The sequence below is a fragment of the Mus caroli genome, unplaced genomic scaffold, assembly GCF_978045245.1.
Source record: "Mus caroli unplaced genomic scaffold, Mus_caroli_1 scaffold_10, whole genome shotgun sequence".
Classification (NCBI taxonomy): Eukaryota; Metazoa; Chordata; class Mammalia; order Rodentia; family Muridae; genus Mus; species Mus caroli.
Genome location: NW_028227265.1, coordinates 83,762,232 through 83,784,525, shown reverse-complemented (window position 1 = coordinate 83,784,525; position 22,294 = coordinate 83,762,232). Strand labels below are relative to the sequence as shown.

Here is a 22,294-nt window from a genome sequence, read left to right as displayed (position 1 = left end):
TCTCTATAAACATCTTCCTAGTCTGTCATTCCACTCCTGTCTTCCAGTGGGGCATCGTCCCCTTTTCCTCTCAGCATCGGACCTCTGCCTCTGCAACAACCCCTTCACAGGCAGAGCTGTTGGCCTGGCATGGTCTGTCTTTGCCCTCTCTGCAGCACTGACATAGGACCTGTCCACACTGTGTACTCAATATATTGTCCCGGAACTCATTCCTGGTAGACCAGGCTGACCTGAAACTCAGAGATCCATCTGCCTCTGCCTCCCAAGTGCTGGGATTAAAGACGTGGGCCACCATTGCCCAGCTTAGAAATAGATCTGAAAATCCATGGTAGTGCAATTGTAATCGTACAGTCAGGAAGATTGCTTGCTCTCTGCCCCATACTACACTGCAAGTGGTGTGTGTGCACTCGAAGTACCTGCCGTTCAGAGCCTGACAGTGGTGCAGTCCGATTATTGAGCCCATCGTGTTCAGACAAGTATTCCTATAAAAGACCCATTCGCCGGCTGTAAAGAGAAAGCAGCTCCCTTGTCTGTCAGTTCATACATGAGCTTTCTGAAGTTGCCATCAAGGTCTGTTTATCTGTGACCCTAAGTCTCCCTGAGGAGAACAAGTCAGCCAGCAGCAAGCCACATGAAGGGATGTGCGGGAATGTCTCCTCGGCCTCTCCTCCGGAAGCAGAGAATGGGCTTATCCAGGCTTACACTGTACTTGTGACAGACAACCTCCTGCTCTGTTGTCACATGTCTGATGGGAAAATGAGTGGTCCTCAATAGATCACAGAGGGAAGCTTACGCTTTCTTGACACGCATTGATTAGAGGCAGCTGTTTCTAAGTCAGTGTTTCTTTTTTTTTTTTCCTTCCAGAAGCATTTAATCCTAAACTGTATTGTTTGTAGGCTATCTGTCTCAGGCTTGGAGTGGTCCAGGTGAGCAGAGCCCAGCGTTTTGAATGGACGGTCAGAAGTTTGCTCAGTAGCAGAAGTTAGCCAACAGCTCTTAAATCTGATTTAAAAATTTTAAATTAATCTTATGAGCACGTTTTGCCTGTGTATCATTTACACAAAGTACCCACCGAAGCCAGAGGAGGGAGGATGTCAGACTCACTTGAACTGGAGATACAGATGAGTCTCCATGTGGGTGCTGGGAACTGAACCCAGGTCTTCTGGAAGAGCAGCCAGTGCTTTTAACCACTGAGCCATCTCTCTAGCCCCCTTAAACCTAGTCTTTATAAGATGCACCTAGCTGTACATTAGTGGTACCTGGGAACAGTTTTTAAAAATTACTGAAACTCTTGCTTACATTACTCAACTCCATCACTTCTGAAAAGCCTGTCCAATGGCACCTACTTTCCCCATTTCCCCCAACACATGACCTGTAGGTGATTGCTTGAAGGTTCCTTAGAAATCCTGCTGGCCGCCTCCTCTAAAAACCCACAGTAGTATCTCTGCAGTCAGCCACTGGCATAAAAGAAAAAGTCACAGGTTAAACATTCTTAAAACTCATGTTAGCTGGGTGTGGTGGCACACACATTTAGTCCCAAGCACTTGAGGCAGAGGCAGGTAGGTCTCTGTGAGTTCTAGGCCAGCCAGGTCTACAGAGTACGTTCTAGGCCAGCCAGAGCCACATAACAGAGAGACCTGGTCTCAAACCAAAACCACCGACAAAAAATTCAGTCATTAATATTTGCCTTTCTCCTGTATTTATCACACCCCCTTCTGTTTAAGAAACAGAACAAGGGCAGCTGGAGAGATGGCTCAGAGGTCCTGAGTTCAATTCCCAGCAACCACTTGGTGGCTCACAAACACGGGATCCAGTGCCCTCCTCTGATGTGTCTGAAGGCAGCTACAGTGTACTCATATTCATAAGATAAATAAATAAAAAATTTTTAAAAGAGAAGAAAGAAAAAGAAACAACAAATAAACAAACAAACAAACATAAAAACCACTTCAAACTCCAGGGGAATGAACCATTTTTAATGTGAACTCAGCATTTCTAGTCTGAGGAGTGGAATCTTCCTGGTACCCTGAGGAATGAGGAGAGGAAGGAATAAGTGATACAGGAGTAGGATAAAGGTCAAGGCCATCTTTTGCCTCATCTCTGTCTTTTCTTTCTTTGTAGATAATGGTCCTTGTTTAGGTTCTCGGAAGCCAAACCAGCCCTATGAGTGGATTTCCTACAAAGAGGTGAGTCCCCTGACTCCGATGACTCACCTCTTGTCTGTGACCAAAATTTCAGTGCAAGCTACTAACTGGACGGGAGGTTGGTTTGGACTCAGGTTTCTGGGTGTTCGGCTTGGGTTTCTGGGTGTGTAGTCCTGAAAGCCACACTGGGTCCGAAGCAGGACCAGTCTAAGCCCTGTGACTCTATCTCTACCTTTTCCCAAGGCTCCGCCAGTAGCTAGGGGCTGAGGGTTTAAACGCATGAGCCTTCGGGAGCCATTTCAGACTCAGACCACAAGACTGGCTCTGTAGATTGGAGCAGCACACTGGTAGAATGATTGCTGGCTGGGCTGGCACTTGGCACTCCCTTTGCCACTCGCTCATCGGTGGCTGTGACTTGAAGTCACAGTTTGTGAGTAGTGGACCTCAGAGCAGGAAGGTGTCCCCTTTTCTCTTCATTATGATCACAGAGAATCAAAGCTGGAGTTGCTTTTCCGGCCTGACCTCAGGATGTGCAGCTTAACTGCCTTCCTTTTCCTACGCAGCTGTCCAGGAAGTGGTTTTCTGTCCCTAGGCTCCCCTGAACGCTTGTTCTGGGGCCAGGTAATCCCGTGACACCCATGAACACAAGCTGACTTTCTCCCTCTGTGTTCTCAGTAGCTGGCTTGTCTCTGGGATGTGGCGGGAGATGTCCTTTGGAGCCACAAACCCAGCCTGGGAGTAGCTCCTGCCCCAGCTCCTTGGCCTGAGGCCCTGTAGTTTTCCTTTTCCTGCCTCAGAGTACACCAGAGTGCCCTGTGCTTTGCTTGGGTAGTAGTAGTCTGTCTCTCAAGAGAGACAAGGGAGATGGGCTTGTAATCCCTTGCCTGTGGAAGGAGCCAGGAGCTCACGTGACCAGAGAGGGATTTCCCTTCCTGTTTGGCTTTACCAAAACCCAAACCAGTTTCTATCTGGTTTTTTCTATCAGTCAGTGCTATCTCACACCTGTGCTCCCAGCACTGGGGAAACTGGGCTGAGACGATGCCCCCGAGTCCCTGGCTGATTAGAAATGATTAGAAACATACTAAAGCAGAGTCCAGATCTGGCCTACAGAACGAGACCACCTCCAAACACCAAGGCCGTGGCTTCTGGAGTCTCTATGGCAAGGCTGTGTTGGACACAGGGCAGTATGTGACAGGACCCCGCAGCCTCCCCTAGAGCTCTCTGCATTATTTTTAATAGATTCTTTGGCCAGAAACAAGAAAGTATCTGTTGTGGATTGGTGCTCTAGGCACATTGAGAATCCCTGAGGTTTTCTGAAGGTGGTGCCCAGTGATTTGCACAGTTCAGCCCGAGGCTCCTTGGAGGCTTGGCAGAGGGCGCAGAGCTGGTTTTAACTGAAGCCAGCTTTGGCTTTTTTAGAGATCTTTATCTTGATTTACTTTTTTATTCACCTAACCAGACTGACTTTTAGGAAAGTCAGAGTTTCTTTGCCATTTTTCTCAAAGAGCAAAATGGACCACCTTTCTAGAAACATAAATGTATGTGCATTGCTCCAGCAAGCCCAGCAAACCGTTTCAGACACGTCTCAATTTCCAGACCTGTGCATTAGTCAGGAATAGAAGGTGCTTTGCCACTCTGTGGCCACCTGGCCTGTGACAGTACTGCTTCCCTTAGGTAGGGCTGGGATGGCAGCTTGTCCCGAAACCAATGGTATTCCTGGGAAGGAAAGGCGGTTTCCTGGTTTCCTGGTGGCATGGATATTTATGTGTTAGAAGTCCTGTTGAGAGGAATGAACTCCAGGGATTAAGTTTTACATTGCAAAGAAATTAATGAAGAGGAGGGACAAGAGGGTCGCTATGGATATATATTCCTAAGTTTTGTGACTTACTCTTCCTTGGGTATCATAACGTTGGTTTTCATCTACACTTTACTGATTGGCATCATTACCCTAAGCTTGGTGCAGTCCTCATAGTTGTAGTATTTGCCAGCTACCTAGCTGTCCTTTTTGGGTATTCTTGTCATTTTTTTTTTTGAAATTTTTATATTTGCACATAAGACCTTTAAAAATCTCCTCCAAATATTGTATTATTTACCAAAAGGAAATTCTCAAAAATGGAATTGTAGGGGGCTGGTGAGATGGCTCAGCGGTTAAGAGCGCCCACTGCTCTTCTAAAGGTCCTGAGTTCAAATCCCAGCAACCACATGGTGGCTCACAACCATCTGTAATGAAATCTGATGCCATCTTCTGGAGTGTCTGAAGACAGCTACAGTACACTTACATATAATAAATAAATAAATAAATAAATAAATAAATAAATATTTTTTAAAAATGGAATTGTAGAGTCCAATAATAAAAACTTAGTCTTAGCTGGGCTTGGTGACACACATCTTTAATCCTAGTACTTGGGAGGAAGGCAGGTGGATCTCTGTGTTTGAGGCCAGCCTGGCCTACAGAGAGAGTTCCAGGGCAGCCAGCGCTACACAAAGAAACCCTATCCCACAAAGAAGCAAACAAATAGGAAAAAAAAATCTTAGTCCTGTTTTGTTTTTTTAAAAAGCTGTTTTTATATTTATACAAATGACAGGTTTTGAGGTGTTTGATCACTTTTCTAGTCTTTTATAAATGATAAAAGAACGATCTAGCCAGGCCTGGTGATACCTGTCATTCTAGCAGCTGGAGTGGTAGGATTGTGAATTTGCAGTTGGTCTGCACCAGTTGAAGAAGTCAAGAAGTGGGGACAAGGTCTGTGTTAGAATGCTTGTCTAGGGTGCATAAAACCCTGGATTCTTCCAAGGCACTACAAACAAGTAATAGTCTCCACCCCCAAAGAAAACAGTATCTCTTGTCATCTCCGTCACTTTGTAACACTAAAATAGAAACATACATATGTAGGAAGCCCTGTATCCATGTCTGTGACTGCAAACCCAGAATAATTTGCTTTATAGAAGGAATCCTAGAGCCAGGTCCTTAACAAAGCCTGAGCTGTGGTGAGTAAAACCTTATGCTGTGCAAGCAGCTGTTTAAGGAGGCGCAGGTCTCCTTCTCTGTGTAGCTCTGTCGCTGGCAATGGAGAGGACGCCAGATTGTCACCCAGGGAGCTTTTAAGGTTCTTGCAGTAAGAATGTCGCTTTTTCCTAATTGGCGCCTCTGCCTCCCTTTGTTGCAGGTGGCAGAACTGGCTGAGTGCATAGGCTCCGGGCTGATCCAGAAGGGGTTCAAGCCTTGCTCCGAGCAGTTCATCGGCCTCTTCTCTCAAAACAGACCCGAGGTATTAACCAGGAGCCAAGCCGGCAGAGCTGCTCACTGTGCTGGGTCTCCAGGGCCCTTCGTGGTTCCCCCCTGCAGCTGCTGGGGACTAGGCTTTGTTCTCTGGTTTAGGCTGAGTATATGGCTTTGCAGTTTGTCTTAGAAAGTTCCAGGTATGAAAATGAGAACTGAGAATTTCTCTTCAACTTTCAAGAGAAAAAAAAATCATCTCCCCTTAATTTTTTGTTTTGTTTGTTTTGAGTTTTCTTAATTCAGGTCATGAAACAAAATTCTTAAAAAAAAAAGTGTCAAATCAGAAGTTTCTTACCTTCAAGGGCTACCTCTGAGACTGGATAAACAGGGTTAATAAATTGTTAATAATAAATTACAGCAGAGAAGCTCGGATACATTTTTGTTAGTAGCAAACTCTTCTTCCTGAGAGGTCTGAGCCTTCCTTTCAATCAAATTTCCAAACCTAAAATACTGTGAAATATGCGCTATGAGCTGCTCTCCTTATAGATTTACAGCTGTTGTTTGGATATGGAGGCTCACACATAGTATTTAAGAAAAGAGACTTGAGGGGCTAGAGAGAAGGTTAAGAGCAGACACACACTGCTCTTCCAGAGACCAGAGTTTCCATCCCAGCACCTACATCAGGTGGCTCACAAGTACTCAAAGCTCCAACTCCTCTGGCCTTATGGGTACCTACACACACACACACTTAAAAATAATTTTAGAAAAAAAAGACTTAAAGTAGGGTGTTACTTTTAAAGTACTGCTAACGAGTTGTATCAGCAATAACTATCTTGGAAAAATTCAAGCATCATTTGTTTTTATATCTGCTTATGTCCAGAAAGGTGTCTTGGTTTTCCTGTCCCTGTTGTGTCTGATTTTATAAGTTCTTCTATCCCTGGGTCTCATGTTCCTTGAAGAATCATCTCTGTCTATAGCTGGCCCATGCTTAGTCTCAAGGGGTGACTTGGTTTTCTTTTGAATCTCAGGGACAGATCCAAGCTTTTTCCATCAATAGAATTGTTATCATCTACCTAAACCACAAGACAGATCCTTTGTTTTAAGGGATAGATTACTGATGGTTTCTCTGAAATGTGATACGTGTGGATACAGGAAAGGACTGTGGGAGCCCAGCCAAGGAGAGATCCTCAGTAGAGTCTTGGAGGAAATCTTAAAACAAAACAAAAGCCACAGGCACAGCGCCGAGTCCACACCACATGCCTGTGACGGAGCGGTCCTCTCCCACGGCAGCTGCTCCCCTTTCTGTGCTGTGATCAGCATCCTGTATGCCATTTGAAAAGTGCAGCTGAGATAAGGGCGTGTCTTGCAGTTGAAGAGGGACAGTGCCACATGTGCCTGGGAGCTCAGTCAGTTCCTGGCGGCTGAGGTTAGTGATGAGGTGACCAGTTACTGTATCTCTGCTGTCCCTGGTCACTGTACTAAGGGGATTTTTTTTCAAGACCACTTTCCGCTGTAATGATCATTTCCTCAAACGCTTGCATCAGTACAGCTTGATTTTAAGGAAGGGCAGGTTGTTGTATGCAAACTTAAAGATTAATTTTTAAAGGGATAGAAGGAGAAGATTTCAAGAATAGGAAAAAGTTTAAAAGGAGGAGCAAGTCGTCTTGTTTGCTTTGAACTCTCCTGGAGCCCAGTGCCCAGTGGGAGACAGACATTAATTTTGTTGCAGTGGGTGCTTCTAATTTGACTCTCTGAGCATTGCCCTTGGCAGTGATTCCAGGGAGCCATCTCACTCTCTCTTTGTGACTTTTACCATTCAGTGGGTAATCGTCGAGCAAGGATGCTTCTCTTACTCAATGGTGATTGTCCCACTCTATGACACCCTTGGAGCTGACGCCATCACCTACATAGTGAACAAAGGTATGTCTTTGTCTTTGTGCCACCATAGCCCTAGGTATAGGCTTGATTCGATGACTTTACATTTATCTATCTGCTTGGAAGGGGATATTACGTGTCAGTGTGCATCGCTCTGGCATGCTAGTGTCTGTGTGTCAAGCTTTTAGCATCCTTGGGCTCACTCCTTATCACCTCTTCATTTACAGCTGAACTCTCTGTGATTTTTGCTGACAAGCCAGAAAAAGCCAAACTCTTATTAGAAGGTGTAGAAAACAAGTTAACGCCATGCCTTAAAATCATAGTCATCATGGACTCCTACGGCAGTGATCTGGTGGAACGAGGCAAGAAGTGTGGGGTGGAAATCATCAGCCTCAAAGCCCTGGAGGTGAGTCCTTCCATACGGCCGTGTCTCTGAAGGGCTGGCTATGGTACCCAATGCCACTGTCATCCCAGTGCTACTCAGCCACCTAAAGATACGGGACAAAATTCCCACCTGCCTACTGGTCCAGGGTTAGGCCTGCGTGCTGAGAATTGCTTCTGGGTTTTGTTTGGCTTGGCCTCATTTTTTTAAGATGGTCCACCTCTGTAGTCGAGGCTGGTCTAGAGCCCACTGTGGAGCTCAGGGTAGCCTTGAACTTGCAGCAGTCTTTTCTTACCTTGGTCTCCCAAATGCTGGGATCACAGGAATGAGTTCACTTGTCCTAGTTAAGTTTCTGCTGCTACGTTAAAAATCATGGCCAAAAGCAACTGGGGGAGGAAAGGGTTTATGTGCGTGGCCTCATGTCCCCATCACAGTTTATCATGACAGGACATCAGGGCAGGAGGGTCATGGAGGAATTGTCAACCAGCTTGCTCCCCATAGTTTGCTCAGTTTGTTTGCTTATACAACCTGCCCAGAGTTGCTACCACCACAGTGAACCAGGTCCTCTCATCAATCATTAATCAAGAGCATTCCCTCATAGTCTGATAGAAGCCTTTTCTCAATTGAAGCTCCCTCTTCCCACATGGCCCCAGTTTGTGTCAAGTTGGCTTATGTTAAGCTCACCACCATACCATGCCCAGTTCCCAGTATTAGTTTAATATGTCACCTGCAGAAGCCTCAGGAAGGGAACTGTAGTCCTCATATTTTTCCTTGGTACCAGTGAGCCATACCAGTAGACACTGGGACCTTCAACATCACACAAGTGGATGTGTCTAGTTTGTATACTCTATTGAGTCTTAACTGCCTTTGTCTCTGAAACCAAGCCGGACACAGAAGTCTGTCTCATCATTCGCCTGTCCCTCTGTTGACTCTCCCTTCCCCACCCCCCTGTGTGTGTCTGTGTCTCTGTGTGTCTCTGTGTCTGTGTGTGTCTGTGTCTGTGTGTTATGGTACAGGCGTGGATATCAGAGGACAGGTTGGTGGCATTGATGCTCTCCTTTCTCCACTTGGGTGCCGGCGGTCAGTCTTGAACGGCGAGTGCCTCCACAGAGCCATCACAGCCCCCTCATCATTTCTTTCCCCAGGTTTCTTCTATAGGTCTTAGTGAATTTAAATCATGGATTCCTGATTAGTTTCCATCCTAGTCAGGCTTATTATTGCAGTGATGAGACACTGTAACCAAAAGCAAGATGGGGAAGGAAGTTTATTTGGCTAACACTCCCACATCACTACTCATCATGGAAGGAAGTCAGGCGGACACCTGGAGGCAGGAGCTGATGTAGAGGCCATAGAGGGGTGCAGCTTACTGGCTTTCACCTCATGACTTGCTCAGTCTGGTTTCTTCTAGAACCCAGGACCACCAGCCAGGGATGGCACCTCCACCACGATCGATCACTAATTTAAAACATTCTCATAGGCTTGCCTGCAGGCAGACTTTATGGAGGCATTTTCTTAATTGCAGTTCCCTTCTCTCAGATGGCTTTAGCTTGTGTCAAGTTGACATAAAACTATCTGGTACAACTTATTTATTGATCTCTCTGTTTTTGTTTTTGATAATGGTTTATTTTCAGTTTAAGCACAGCTTAACCGTTCTAGAATCAGTGGGGTGCATATGATCTGACCCCAACACTGACTGGCCTTGGGTTAGGAAGCAAGGAAGCCAGCGGAAGATCCTTTCACAAGGGCATCATAGGTGATAGGGTCCATAGAAGAAGCTGCGCTGTCATGGAAGGTGTAAATCTTTTTGTGAAAACCATTAGAAATATGGTTTTAATTTTTATTAGTTCTCTTCCTTCTACAGAGAATGAGAGGCTGCAGAGCAGGGCCTTTGCTAAGGAACCAGTAGTCAGGGCAACTCATTATTCCAACGCTGACATGCACGTGTATGTACAGCCACACACATGCACATGGTGCACAGAGGACAGCCCCACATGTATTTTTGCCTAGGCCTCACTTTTAGAGTGCACCTAGCTTTTTACCTAGACGTTTATACTGGAATGGGTTTGTTTTTTATTTTTTTATTTTTTGTTTTTGTTTTTTTTACTTGTAGTCTTTCGTGCTATTGAAATCTTTTCCCCTGACTGCCTTTTGGTCCCCTCTTCTGAGAGGCACACATGACCTGTTCTTTCCTCTTGCCTTTTTTAACCACTGAATGAAAATTAAAACAGGAATGAATGAATGAATGAATGAAGATTGTAGTGCAGAGTTTATATTGAAATCCTGTTTTACACTTAGCTGCTTAATGTAATTTATGCATTTTAGACATTTTTGTAAACCAAAAGTGAGAAGAAAAGAATGTAAAATTTACATTATAGTTGATCCTGGGGGTCATTCACATTAATCTATATTTACAGTAATACCTATATTTGTAGCATCAAGGTAGAACATAAGTGTTTTGGGATATTTGCATCTTTATAGCTTAATTATGAACATTTCTGATATACATACTGTTGAGTACTACAGCATACAGTCATGTTCCCACCTTCCTACTACAGAGTCTGTGGTTAAAGTTTTAACACATCTGCTTCATCTGACTTTACTCCTATATGCATCTAACCAGCCATATATTTTATTTTCATTTTATGCATTTCATTAGGCTACAAATGTAATTACCCATGGGTTCTCCAGTGTTCTTGCCACTCACTAGAACTCAGCTTTATTAATTTTTAACCTAAAATGACCACTTTTTAAAGTAATCATTTTTTTTTCTAATTAATAACAAGACAAACTTAAGGATCTAAAGCCCTTGCTGCAAATCATGGAGGTTATGTTTGTTCCTCTACATTAAAAGCAAATTGTATGAGACTATGGCTTTATATCCTATTGGCCATCAAGTGAAGAATCTAGAAGTTGCTTAGGATCAGCTGGGCATAGTGGTGCATGACTGCGGCTCCAGCACTTGGGAAGGGGAAGTCGGAGGGATTATTTCGAAGTCATTAGCTGCCTAGCTGTTTTGAGATCCACGCGGCCTACAGGAGAGAGCTCCTACCTCAACAACTAAATGGAGAATAGATGAGCAGCAATTTGAAGTCAGAAAAGAACATATGGAAAATATTTTGCAGAAGTCCCGTGCTTTGGTTCCTTGTTGACTGTGGGGTGGTTTTTGGTGTTTTGTTTTGTGTTGGTGGCTTTGAATGTTGCTCAGGCTGATCTGGAACTCCTGGGCCCAAGCCATCCTCTTGCCACAGATTATAGGTGTGTACATAAGTGCCCAACCCTAGCTGACTTCTAATTCAGTATTGTTACTAGCCTGTGGTCTATAGTATATGTAAATTAAATTGATTAAAAGTGTGTTGGGTGGAGCTCTGTGAGCCCTGGACATGCACACCTAATTTGCATTTTTGATAGGTGCCAATGTATTCTCAAGTTCTCCAACTTTACTAGGAAAAGAATATAAGTTTAATTTTTTTGTTGTTGTTGTTGTTTGTTTGCTTGCTTGCTTGTTTTACTGAGTGGATATGAAGGCTACTTAATGCAGTAAACTGAAGCACATACCTGATGCAGAAGTCAGCACAGGAGCAGCTGCTTCTAGAGACAAAGCTAGGCTCCATCCTATTACCCACTGCGGAGCGCCTCCCACCTCCTTGCGGCCTGTTTCAGCTCAGAGTACCCGAATCCTCCTCCCTGTGTATGGAGCGTGGCTATCTGATCCTCGATAACAATCAATCAGGAAGAGGGTTATTCTCCCACGGGTGGGGAGAATTCATTGAGGCCGAGCCAGGCCCAGGCGGTCAGGGAACCTGATGGCAGAGGGTGCTGAGGACCAGCAGGGTTACGTTCAAGAGCACGGCTTTGTTAACAGCCATCAGAGGAAGAGGGAGAGGGCCGGGATGCAGTGCAAATGCTGTCTTTGGAATCAATCCTATTCCCAAGGCCATTTATGTGGTTTTGTGTAAGAGACAGACAACTGGCCGGGTGGTGGTGTCGAACGCCTTTAATCCCAGCACTTGGGAGGCAGAGGCAGGCGGATTTCTGAGTTCGACAGCCAGGACTACACAGAGAAACCTTGTCTCGAAAAAACCAAAAAAAAAAAAAAAAAAAAGAGAGAGAGAGAGAGAGAGAGACAACTGGAAAATGGCTTCCCAGAACAATAGATACTATGACTTCTGTTACTTAACAGTGCTCAAATTCATTTAATTTGAAAATGGTGTTTTAGCCTGCTATGAGAGTAATCTGTAGTAATGGCAGTAACTGGGGGGGGGGGTCCTTTTATTTTTTAATGTGTAAGGGTGTTTTGCCAGCATGCATTTGAAGCACATGGGCACCTCCTAACTGAGTTCAGGAAAGAGCAATCAGATTCCCTAGAACTGGAATCACAGATGAGTTTTGCCATGTGGGTGCTAGGAATGGAACCTGGGTCCCCTGGAAGACCAGCCAGTGCTCTTACCTGCCAAGCCATCTCCACAGCCCTGACTCTGTATGCTTTATAGTTAGAAAATCTTAATACTGAAGGTTTTTTCCTCTCTGTCTTCTAATTCAGGACCTTGGAAGAGTGAACAGAGTGAAGCCCAAGGTAAGCACTGTTTTATGGCCTTCTACAGCTCTATTCTTTGCAACATCCAGTCATACTAGAGACTGTTGGAAGTGCAGATGCTAGGTACCTTGTGGATTGATATATTCTAATCTGACTCATACCCTCTCTTTGAAAATGTTTTCTTCAGCCTCCAGAACCCGAAGATCTTGCGATAATTTGTTTCACAAGTGGAACTACAGGTATACTTTGAGATGTACTTGCTTCAAAGCAGTATTTGGAAACCCATGATCTCTGCATCCCTTTTAGATGATGTATTAACTAATTATATGTGGGAGCAAGAAAACAAGAGATAGACATGGACCAAGAAAGGTTGCTCCGTGAGACAGTCTCGGGACCTGAGGGTGCCACCTAGTTAGCTCAGATTACTGAGAGTGACCTCAGATTTACTCTACCATGTCCCTGAAGAATAAGAGTCCCAGCTTTCTTCCCCTCTTGATACACATGAAGATTTTAGTGAATATTTAAGGTAATTTCATGATAGTGAGTTTCCTTTCAAAGGTCTCAGAAATTTAGTATTACTGAGTTTGGCTATCCAGAGGGTACCAACAGTAGAGCTAGCCAAGGCCCTGATGATAGAGGGTTTTTGCCATTCTTGGCTGGAATATCTAACCTTGTTCTCCTTCCTGTGTGCTCTGTAGGCAACCCCAAAGGAGCAATGATCACTCACCAAAACATTATGAACGACTGCTCAGGTTTTATAAAAGCAACTGAGGTAAGCCTTGAGACTGTTGTCATGGCTCTTCACATTCATTGATTGGCTTTAGGCCCCGAGAGAGAGAGAGCAGTAAATCTCTCCTCCTCCTCCTCCATCAGGTCCACATTGTATATAAGCCCTCTGAGGTGTAAATGAGACCTGCACTGTTGTGTGGCCAGACTCCCCCTTCTCTCAGATGCTTGACCTGTGGACCTAAGCCCATAAGCCTTACTGTGACATTAGGATGGATCACTGGCTGGAACTCTCGGTGCCTTTCGTGTAGGGGAATATTTGAATGTCACCCTGTACTTTTAGGGAAAGACAAGGGAGAAACCTCAGTGACTTTACTAAAGTGTTAGGAGCCGAGTTTTCTTTAAGTTACCAATGAAAGCTAGAGACAGCTAGCTGAAGGCTTTAAATCATTATTGTTCTGTTCTATGGTCAGTGTGACTCCCATTGTATGAGAAAGATTAACATCTGAAACTCTAGTTAATTGCCTGTCCTTAAGGTTTTCTGTCCACAGGTTGTAGTCTGCATGGGTTGCCATTAACAAAGCACTATAGCCCAAGTGGCTTAAACAACAGATGTTCATTTCCCTCAGTTTAGGAGGCTGAAAGTCCAGGACCAGATGCCAGCAAGTTTGGTTCCTGGTGAGGGCTCTCTTTAGGGCTTGCAGATGGCTACCTCTTTCTGGGTCCTCTGGTGTCCCTTTCTCTTCTAGAGAGACACCAGGCTGCTGGGTCGAAGTCTACTTACTCCCAAATCTAATCATATCAGGGCCCTGTTCCTGATCCATGGGGCTTAGGACTGTCCTGTGTGAATTTGGGAGGTGGCCAGAGTTCAGTCCCTAACTCCAAAGATAGCTTGCATGCCTATCTTTGCCAAGGTACCATCCTTTAAAAGCATACATTTAACAGTATGCTTTTGCAAGCTCTTGGGAGTATTCTGTAGCCCTGCTCGTGGCAGGGGACTGTCTGCATCTAATGGTTTAGAGACGTGGACGTCTTTCTGAGGTGGATGCTGGGCTGAGTTTTGAGAATGCTTCCACTTGGTTTTACTCCACTCTCACGTTTCTTATTCTTACCCCTTACTTTGCGGGGGTGGGGTGTATGCTGTATTGTCACTTAAAGTGAAATTTGAATCTCCTAGTAGACCTTCAGGGTCTTCAAGATGACAGAACTTCCCTGAAAAATAGTTATTCTATCAAGAAGCACTGCCAACTTCTAACACTTCTAGCCATGACACCAGCATGATTTCTGCGGTTTATCAGAAAATTGAAAACTATGGGTGCCGGGAATGAACCTCAGCAGTAGAAAGCATGCTTTCTGTGTTTGAGGCCCTGGCTTTAGTCCGCACGCGCACGCCCACACTCACGCGCGCGCGCGCGCGCGCGCGCACACACACACACCAGCTTACACTCTCCTCACGTATGATGGGCATGACTGTAAGTGTGTGGGTGAGCCTTCTTTGTGTTAATAACATGCACTTACACGCAAGCCCTTTCTGTGTCCACCCATCCCTAAGAAGACCCACTCTGAGGACACTCAGGCGCCCACACTTATTCTGCCTGTGGACTCCTCTTGGTCAGGATCTTATAAGAGAGCCAATCTCTGCAGGCCAGATCTGAGGTTGCAGTAAACACTTTTGAGTTTTCCTGAGATGAAGGGAGGCTCAGAGATAAGCCTGGTGTTCCAGCTCACCTGCTAGAACCGTTTATACCATCAATCCAAGGTCCTGGGAAACCTCTTCCTTCTTCCCTTTGCACTATAACAGAGCTGTCCTGTCAGGGAGTGGACCCAATGTTGCTTAAGGGGCAGTGGAACCTGCCTGGTACTGGGGTGTCGTAACTGAAAAAGGAAGCACGCGGAGCACACGGTCTCTCAACACTCCAGTTTGGGCAAGATTTTCTTTACGGGGAGATGGGTAATAGTTCCGAAGTGGCAATGCTTGGTCATCGGGAATGATTTCCACTGTTTGACAGAGTGTTGCTTTGGGACAGGGGATGCAGCCCTGAGGTAGAGCACTTCTCAACATGTGCACGGCCCTAGTGCCATTCCCAATAAGATTAAAAAAAAATTACTTTGTATTGTTTGGTACAAAGAAATAAAAGAAATGCAGACGGCAGAGTCCGCGCTGTGTTGAGAGGCCGTGTACCCTGCTCTGAGGGAAATGGGAGGCATCCTGGAAGTCTTAACTTTTCTCTTCTCGCTGGTATCCTTGCTTTCAGAGTGCATTCATCACTTCCACAGATGATGTGCTGATATCTTTCTTGCCTCTCGCCCACATGTTTGAGACCGTTGTAGAGGTAGGCGACTGCTGTGTCCCCCTCCTTGTCTGCGTGCTCCCCGCTAAGTTTTTTTGTCTTCCAGAGTGCACTGACCTTGAATGCCAGTGACACACAGATTTCCTACTTACCACTGGCACACATGTATGAGCAGCAGCTCCAGGTAAGTGTGGGGTACAGCCTAGACACACACGCACACATGTGTATACACACACACACACACACACACATGCACACATATACACATACACACATGCACACACACATGCGCTCGCACACACACACACACACACATACATGCACACACACGGTCTTCACTCGGCCCCACTGCTGCAGCAGCACAGGTTATTGGAAAGAATATGAATTCTTGCTGTAGGTCCATACTGGGTATTTGAACTTTAATCCTACAGTTTAAAATCCAGAGTTTGAACATTCAAAGAATGTCCATAAGGACACAGTTACAGGTGAACAATTAGAGGAAGATTTTTTTCTTCTTTCCTTTTTTTTTAAATTGAAAACAACTTTTCATACAGTATATTCTGCACTCGTTCCCTTCCCTCATCTCCCAGGCCCTCACTCCCTGCCTCCCAGCCATCCAACTCTGGCCTTCTTTCTCTCTCTTTAGAAAACAGACAGGCCAGTAAAAACCACAAACAAACAGAACAAAACAAATCCAAGCAAACCAAAAAAACAAAGCAAATAGACAGATAGACACAGATACACACACAAAGAGAGAGAGAGAGAGAGAGAGAGAGTACAAAAAACACATATACAAGCACATACACAGGCATACAAAACCCATTAAAACACAAAATCAGAAATCATAATAGATAAACAAAAGACCAGTAAAGTTTTTTTAAGAAAAGCATTGTGAGAGAACAGTTCCAACTTTGCCTTTGGTTTTATTGTGTGTTGGTCACCTACTGGACAAGGGGTGTCCCTTTTGTGTGATTTGGAGAAAACGAATTTTTCCCTGGGAATGGTTGTCATTCGAACATAGCTTCTAAGTTAGGGCAGGGGCTTGTGTTCAATCCCCTCAGTGCTGGGCCTTCGTCTGGCTTAGCTGCAGGCCCTGTGCATGCTACCACAGTCTGTGTGAGTCCATCTCTGTGTCAGTCCTGCTGTGTCTAGAAGGCCTTGTTCTGTCCCCATTATTGGCTCTTACAGTTTTCCATCTCTTCTTCCGTAGAGTTCCCTGACCTGAGGGAAGGGTTTGATGGAGACATCCCATATGGGACTGAATGCTCAAGGCCTCTCTCTCACTCTTGGCACAGTGTCCAGCTGCAGGTCTCTGTATTAGTCCCCATCTCTAAAGGAGATATTTTGTATTCGTTCACTTTGATGAGTCTCAGAGGCACCCATTGTGGAAGAAGCCTCTCTTTTGTGTTTGTGCTTCTCACTGATGCACAAAGTGGCTGAATCTTTTCACGGACGTCCTGTATGCCCTGGGGAAGAAGGGTGGTTTAACTGACCAGAGAAGAAGGGTTCTCTGTACATATCTGTGCCCCTGGTTTACAACATGACCAAGAGCAGGGAGATAACTGAGTTGGTAAGTGATTGTCCTACAAGTGTGAAGACTCGAGGTCTGTCCCCAGAACCCATGTCAAAGGCCAGTTGTGGTAGCAACTTGTCAGCCTAGCACTGGTGAGGTGGAAGATCTCTGGAGCTCACTAGTCGACCAGCTTAGCCTAATCAATGAATCCCAGGTCTCAGAGAGAGACCTTGCCTCACAACAGGGCAGATAGTCTCCTGAGGAACACCACTGAGGATATCTTCTGACCTAATGTGCATGTGTACACACACACACACACACACACACACACACACAGGGTCCTTCTCTTTCTCGGACAATTTTAGTTTTTTTGCTAGAGGAAAAACAGTGGGCAACATGTATTCCTTGTTGAACATTTACTGAGAACCAGGGCTCAGGTAGATGTGGGACACCGTAGTCTGATGGCCAGAGGACACTTTGATTGACGGCTGCCCTGTAGGCTTTGTGTCTTTCAAAAGGATGGAGGTGCACCAGGTTCCGTCCTCCATCTTTTCCTCCTTGCACATCACAGGATGTTATGAAGTGCACACACAATTGCTATATGGTCCAGCAGTTCCCCTTTCAGGTACACACACAAGTGTTGAAAGCAGGGACTCACACAGGTGTCTGGACACCAGGGCTCACACAGTTTTATTCACAGCAGATAGCAGGTAGGAGCCTCTCAAGTGACTATCAGTAGTCAAATGGGCCAAATATTCCACAAACAGTGGAATACCGGGAGAAGCTGGGGGTAGTGGCACAGACTTTTAACCCTAGCACCCAGGAGGCAGAGCCCGGCAGATCTCTCTGAATGCAAGGCCGCACTAATCTGCATAGTCTAGTTAGGGCCACATAGTGAGCCTCTGTCTCAAAAAAAAAAAAAAAAAGTATGCTGGGATCTCCAGTGAGTCCTTAGTGAGCCACAGGTTCTGCTGTGGCTTTAGGATCTCCAGTGAGTCCTTAGTGAGCCACAGGTTCTGCTGTGGCTTTAGAGGTGCAGCTGGGAACACAAGCCTGCTGCCTTCAGTGCTCAACAGGGAACCGCTGTACTTTTCTTTCTTTTGTTTGTTCACCTTCTAAGGAGGAGGCAGGGGTGGGGGTAGGGGAGGAGGAGGGTGGAGCAGAGACAGAGAGGAGAGGGTGTTCGCCTGTGGGGGCACAGATTTGCACACACTATTGTATGCATGCAGAGGTCAGAGAACAGCCTTCAGATGGTGGTCCCTGCCTTTCCCCCTTGTTTTAGAACAGGGTCTCTCTGCCACTTTGTGAACCTGATTGCCTAGCCCCTGGCCTTCCAGAGTCTCCTGTCTCCTCTGCACTTCCCTGTACACTGTACAAGCTGTATGTGGCTCTTTCCTGTTTGTTTGTGTGTTTGTTTTGTGTGTGCACACATGGGTAAATGTGGAAATCAAAGAATAACTTGTAGGCATGGGTTCTGTTCCCATGTGGAGCCTGGGGATCAAACTCAGGTCCCCGGGCGTGGCTAGCCAGCACCTTTACCTACTGAGCCATTTCACGTTCCCTCCTTGTGTGCTATTTGGTTTCTACCTTAAAACTATTGCCTTTCTGTCATCTTCTGAATTTGTTTTTAATTTTTAGCTTAATTTAGGCAGGTGATTTGTCTAGTTTGTTTAGGTGGCCATTACAGTTTGCAGGAGACAGGGAGAGCTGCATGTGGTATAGCCTTGCAGATGCCCACTTAGAGTCCGGACTCCAGCTAATTCAGAGTGTTTTCAGAAAGTTTTACGTTTTCAGAAAAGGAAATGAGATTTTAATAAGCCTCATTTTGGAGGCAGTGGGTTTTTATTTTGAGAATAAATAAGTTCTCAAGTTCCTGGAAGGCTAAAAATATTTGGGATGTATAACACATAACCCATCCAACAGCTGTTGCTTGTTAGCCCCAGATAGCCCTTCTCATTACTCTTAGGAAGAGCCTCCCCTGGGTTTACACTAACTCCTGTATCACTGGGATGGTGGAAATGCTAAATTTCCATGTTTGTACAGAGGAAAGTAAATGCAAACTGAGAGGGAGGGAGGGAGGGAGGGAGGGAGGGAGGGAGGGGGAGAGGGAGAGAGAGAGAGAGAGAGAGAGCCTCCATATTTAGGAAGGACTTGTGGAGCTGGTTTGAAACACTAACCCTGCAGGCTCCCCTGCTCCTTGCAGTGCTGACAGTGTGTGGTCTGTGTTCACTCCTAGTGTGTAATGCTGTGTCATGGAGCTAAGATAGGATTTTTCCAAGGAGATATCAGGCTGCTTATGGACGACCTCAAGGTGCTTCAACCCACCATCTTCCCTGTGGTTCCCAGGCTGCTGAACCGGATGTTTGACAGAGTGAGTCCCAGGCAATGAAGGGGAGGGGACAGAAGGTGGGGCTGTGAGTCCTGGTGCCAATCTGACAAGGGGTCAGCCACATATCCTCTGTGGCCATCAACAGTCCGCTCATTTCCATAGAATGTCAGCGTCCGCCTCCACAGATGTGGAACTGAGTTACTGCACAGAGCTGTTGGTAAGAAGAGACACAGCCCACTGTAGGTTCTTAGCTGTAAGGGGCAAGGTCAGTTTCTCTGCCACCTCTCAGCTATAGAACAGACCGTTCCTCCCTGTTTCATCCAGGAGGACACAGATAATTGTGAGATGCTTTTAATTAATTGTCCCCCCAACCCTTGCGTGCCTTAACTGTCAGGTCACCGCACTAAGAGAAGTGCCAAGGCTTCTGCCACCTCAGTCTAGACTGCTCAGCCGGGCAAAGCCAGCCCATGGCGTGGTCAGTCTTCAGTCAGGCACTGTTAGTGCTTTTCTCTTCTCCTCCTGGAGGCTTCTGTCGTCTCTAGGAACCTTGGTGGTCTTTAAACCCCCTCTTTCAAAAAGCCTTTGAAACACTGAGATGTAATTTTACATAGCATACTGTTTGCGGTGTGTGATGTGTTCCCTGGGGGTGGATCTCCACAGTGAAGTCACACAGGCGGCTCCAGGATACATCCAGGTAGCCAGAGCATGAGCAGTTAGTTCAGCGGTCTTTAAGGATGTCAGTTTAAAAACACTTCCAACACCCCAGGAAAGACCGCTTTTCCTACTCTTTGTCATCTCCACCCTCCTGCCTGCGAGACTCCTAGGCAACCAATATCATACCTTCAAAATATGCATTTCAGTATTTTATAACTTTTTATAGCCAAATACTATTAGTGTATGGTTAGAACTCACTACATCTAGCCAGTCCTTCCTTAATGGTCATTTAGGTGGTTTTAGCTTTTGGCTACTGTAAATATCCCTGCTTGTAGACACTTGCAGGCAGGTTTTCATGTTTTCATTTGTAGAGTTGGGCCACAGGGCAGATTTATACTTAATAGCTAGAGGGTCGTCTGGTCAGTAGCTTTCCAGAGCAGTGTCCACCCCTCCGGCAGCCACAAGGCTGCTGGGTGCTGTATCCAGTGTGCTGTTGTCCGCTCCTTTGGTTTTGGCTGTCTTGGAAGATGTGAGAACCTTACTTCTTGCCTCATTAGATTTTTGGACAAGCAAACACTTCCTTGAAGCGATGGCTGTTGGACTTTGCCTCCAAAAGGAAAGAGGCGGAGCTTCGCAGTGGCATCGTCAGAAACAACAGCCTGTGGGATAAACTCATCTTCCACAAGATACAGGTAGCAGATACTACACTCCCCACGCAGATCTCCTGTGGGAAGTGGGGGGGGGAGGGAGAGGGAGGGAGGGAGGGAGGGAAATGATATAGGTCTGTAACCCCAGTTAGGTAGCTTAGGTAGGAAGATTGCAAGTTCAAGGCTAGCCTAGGCAGCTTAATGAAACCCTCTTGCAAAACTTAGTAAAACTTACTTGCAAAGTAAAAAGAGGGGTGGAGACAAAGCTGGCTCAGTGGTAGATTGCTTACCTAGCGTGCCCACAGCCTGAGGGATCAATCACACACACACACACACACACACACACACACACACACACACACGGGCATACAAGCCAAGAGAACTTTTGTTCTCTTGTCTCAAAATTAGAGATAGGGCTGTTTCGTAACTCTGTTCTCCAGCTACAGCCAAACAAAGCTATAGCTGATCTAGGTGGAAGGATTTGGGAGACTTCAGCCTTTCTTCAGCTTTTCTGGAACAAGTATGCCACTCCCAACATAATGTTTTAAGCCTGAGATTAAGAATGTATAATGCAGGTGGTGTCCCAAATGCCAGAATGTGGGAGTTGCCACAAATCTGATCTCTACGCCACCCAGCAGCAGAGTTGCTGGCTTAGCGCCAAGTCCGCCGGATGGAAATGCGCAACTCTGGGAGGGCTGAGCTTGGTTGGTCCTGGGTCCCGATGTGAACTCTGTCCCAAGCTGCCCATGCCATCTGCCCGGAGGCTGGTTGGCTGTGACACGGGGTCCCAAGCAAGTGTCTGACTTCTCATATGTAACCCCAACTTGTCTCTGTCTTCCAAGTCGAGCCTGGGTGGGAAAGTCCGGCTGATGATCACAGGAGCAGCCCCGGTGTCTGCCACAGTGCTGACGTTTCTGAGGACAGCGCTCGGCTGCCAGGTGAGGCCCATCTACCACCTGATTGTCCCAGGCTTCCTAATGCTATGGGCTGGTCTACTGATTGACAAAAATGTACATGTGTTTTCATTCATAACGTGGTGTGTGAATCCATCGAGTAACGACTAAATTACTCTGGTTAAATAACTGAATTACCTCACATACTTGTCAGTTTTGTGTGTGGTGAGAACACTTAAAAACAAAGAAGCTATTTGCCAGTAGAGGGTACAGTGTATTTTACTCTATGGTCCACTCTGAGTCCGCCCTGAGCTCACTCGAGTCTGCACAGTACATCACTTGCTGCTCCGTCCTTCCCCACAAAAGTGTGTTCACCCAGCATCTCCCCAGGCCTCCCAGCCCCTCATCTGAACATGGCTTAGTTTGCTTGGAAAGTAGGTTAGCTCTAGAGGAGTAAATCTTTATGTGTTTGACTCTAGATAAAATAATTTTTCCAGCCTGGCGATGGTGGCGCACGCCTTTAATCCCAGCACTCGGGAGGCAGAGGCAGGCAGTATTCTGAGTTCGAGGCCAGCCTGGTCTACAGAGTGAGTTCCAGGACAGCCAGGGCTACACAGAGAAACCCTGTCTCGAAAAACGGAAATAAATAAAAGAAAATAAAAATAACCTTTTCCTAGGGTAAGGCTTTGAGCCATGGCTCTAGAGTGTGACTTCAGGGATGGGATGGGTCATCAGAGATAAGCCTACCACACACTGTGCTGAGAGGCAGTTAGAAAAGAGGCTGGGGCTTGTGGTAACCCTCAGGACAGGTGTGACCTGAGTAGCAGGGCTACCACCAAGTGGATAGTGACCCAGCCAATGGAGACTCCCCCTTCCCTGGCACAGGAAGTTGAATAGGAAGGAAAACATGGAAGATGTTCAGGGTGCATATTATTTATACTATCCACCCCGATAGGTGAGGGACTATTATGTTTTGGTTTTTTTGTTTGTTTTTTGGTTTTTCGAGACAGGGTTTCTCTGTATAGCCCTGGCTGTCCTGGAACTCACTTCGTAGACCAGGCTGGCCTCAAACTCAGAAATCCACCTGCC

General features: G+C 45.9%; 1 protein-coding gene across 4 annotated transcripts in view; it reads left to right on the top strand.

The window, feature by feature from the left end:
* Acsl1 (acyl-CoA synthetase long chain family member 1) overlaps nt 1–22,294 on the top strand; it is a 63,933-nt gene that overhangs the window by 34,810 nt on the left and 6,829 nt on the right. For 3 of the 4 annotated variants that reach the window (XM_021169316.3, XM_021169314.3, XM_021169315.3), the window contains exons 4-14: nt 2,119–2,183; nt 5,309–5,410; nt 7,182–7,281; nt 7,464–7,642; nt 12,159–12,191; nt 12,340–12,391; nt 12,851–12,924; nt 15,134–15,211; nt 18,919–19,053; nt 20,223–20,357; nt 21,155–21,250. In XM_021169316.3, the coding sequence (XP_021024975.1) occupies nt 2,119–2,183; nt 5,309–5,410; nt 7,182–7,281; nt 7,464–7,642; nt 12,159–12,191; nt 12,340–12,391; nt 12,851–12,924; nt 15,134–15,211; nt 18,919–19,053; nt 20,223–20,357; nt 21,155–21,250 (1,049 nt within the window). Of the gene's footprint in view, nt 1–2,118; nt 2,184–5,308; nt 5,411–7,181; nt 7,282–7,463; nt 7,643–12,158; nt 12,192–12,339; nt 12,392–12,850; nt 12,925–15,133; nt 15,212–15,275; nt 15,354–18,918; nt 19,054–20,222; nt 20,358–21,154; nt 21,251–22,294 lie in introns of all 4 variants that reach the window. The other variant, XM_085843969.1, reaches the window with a different exon arrangement.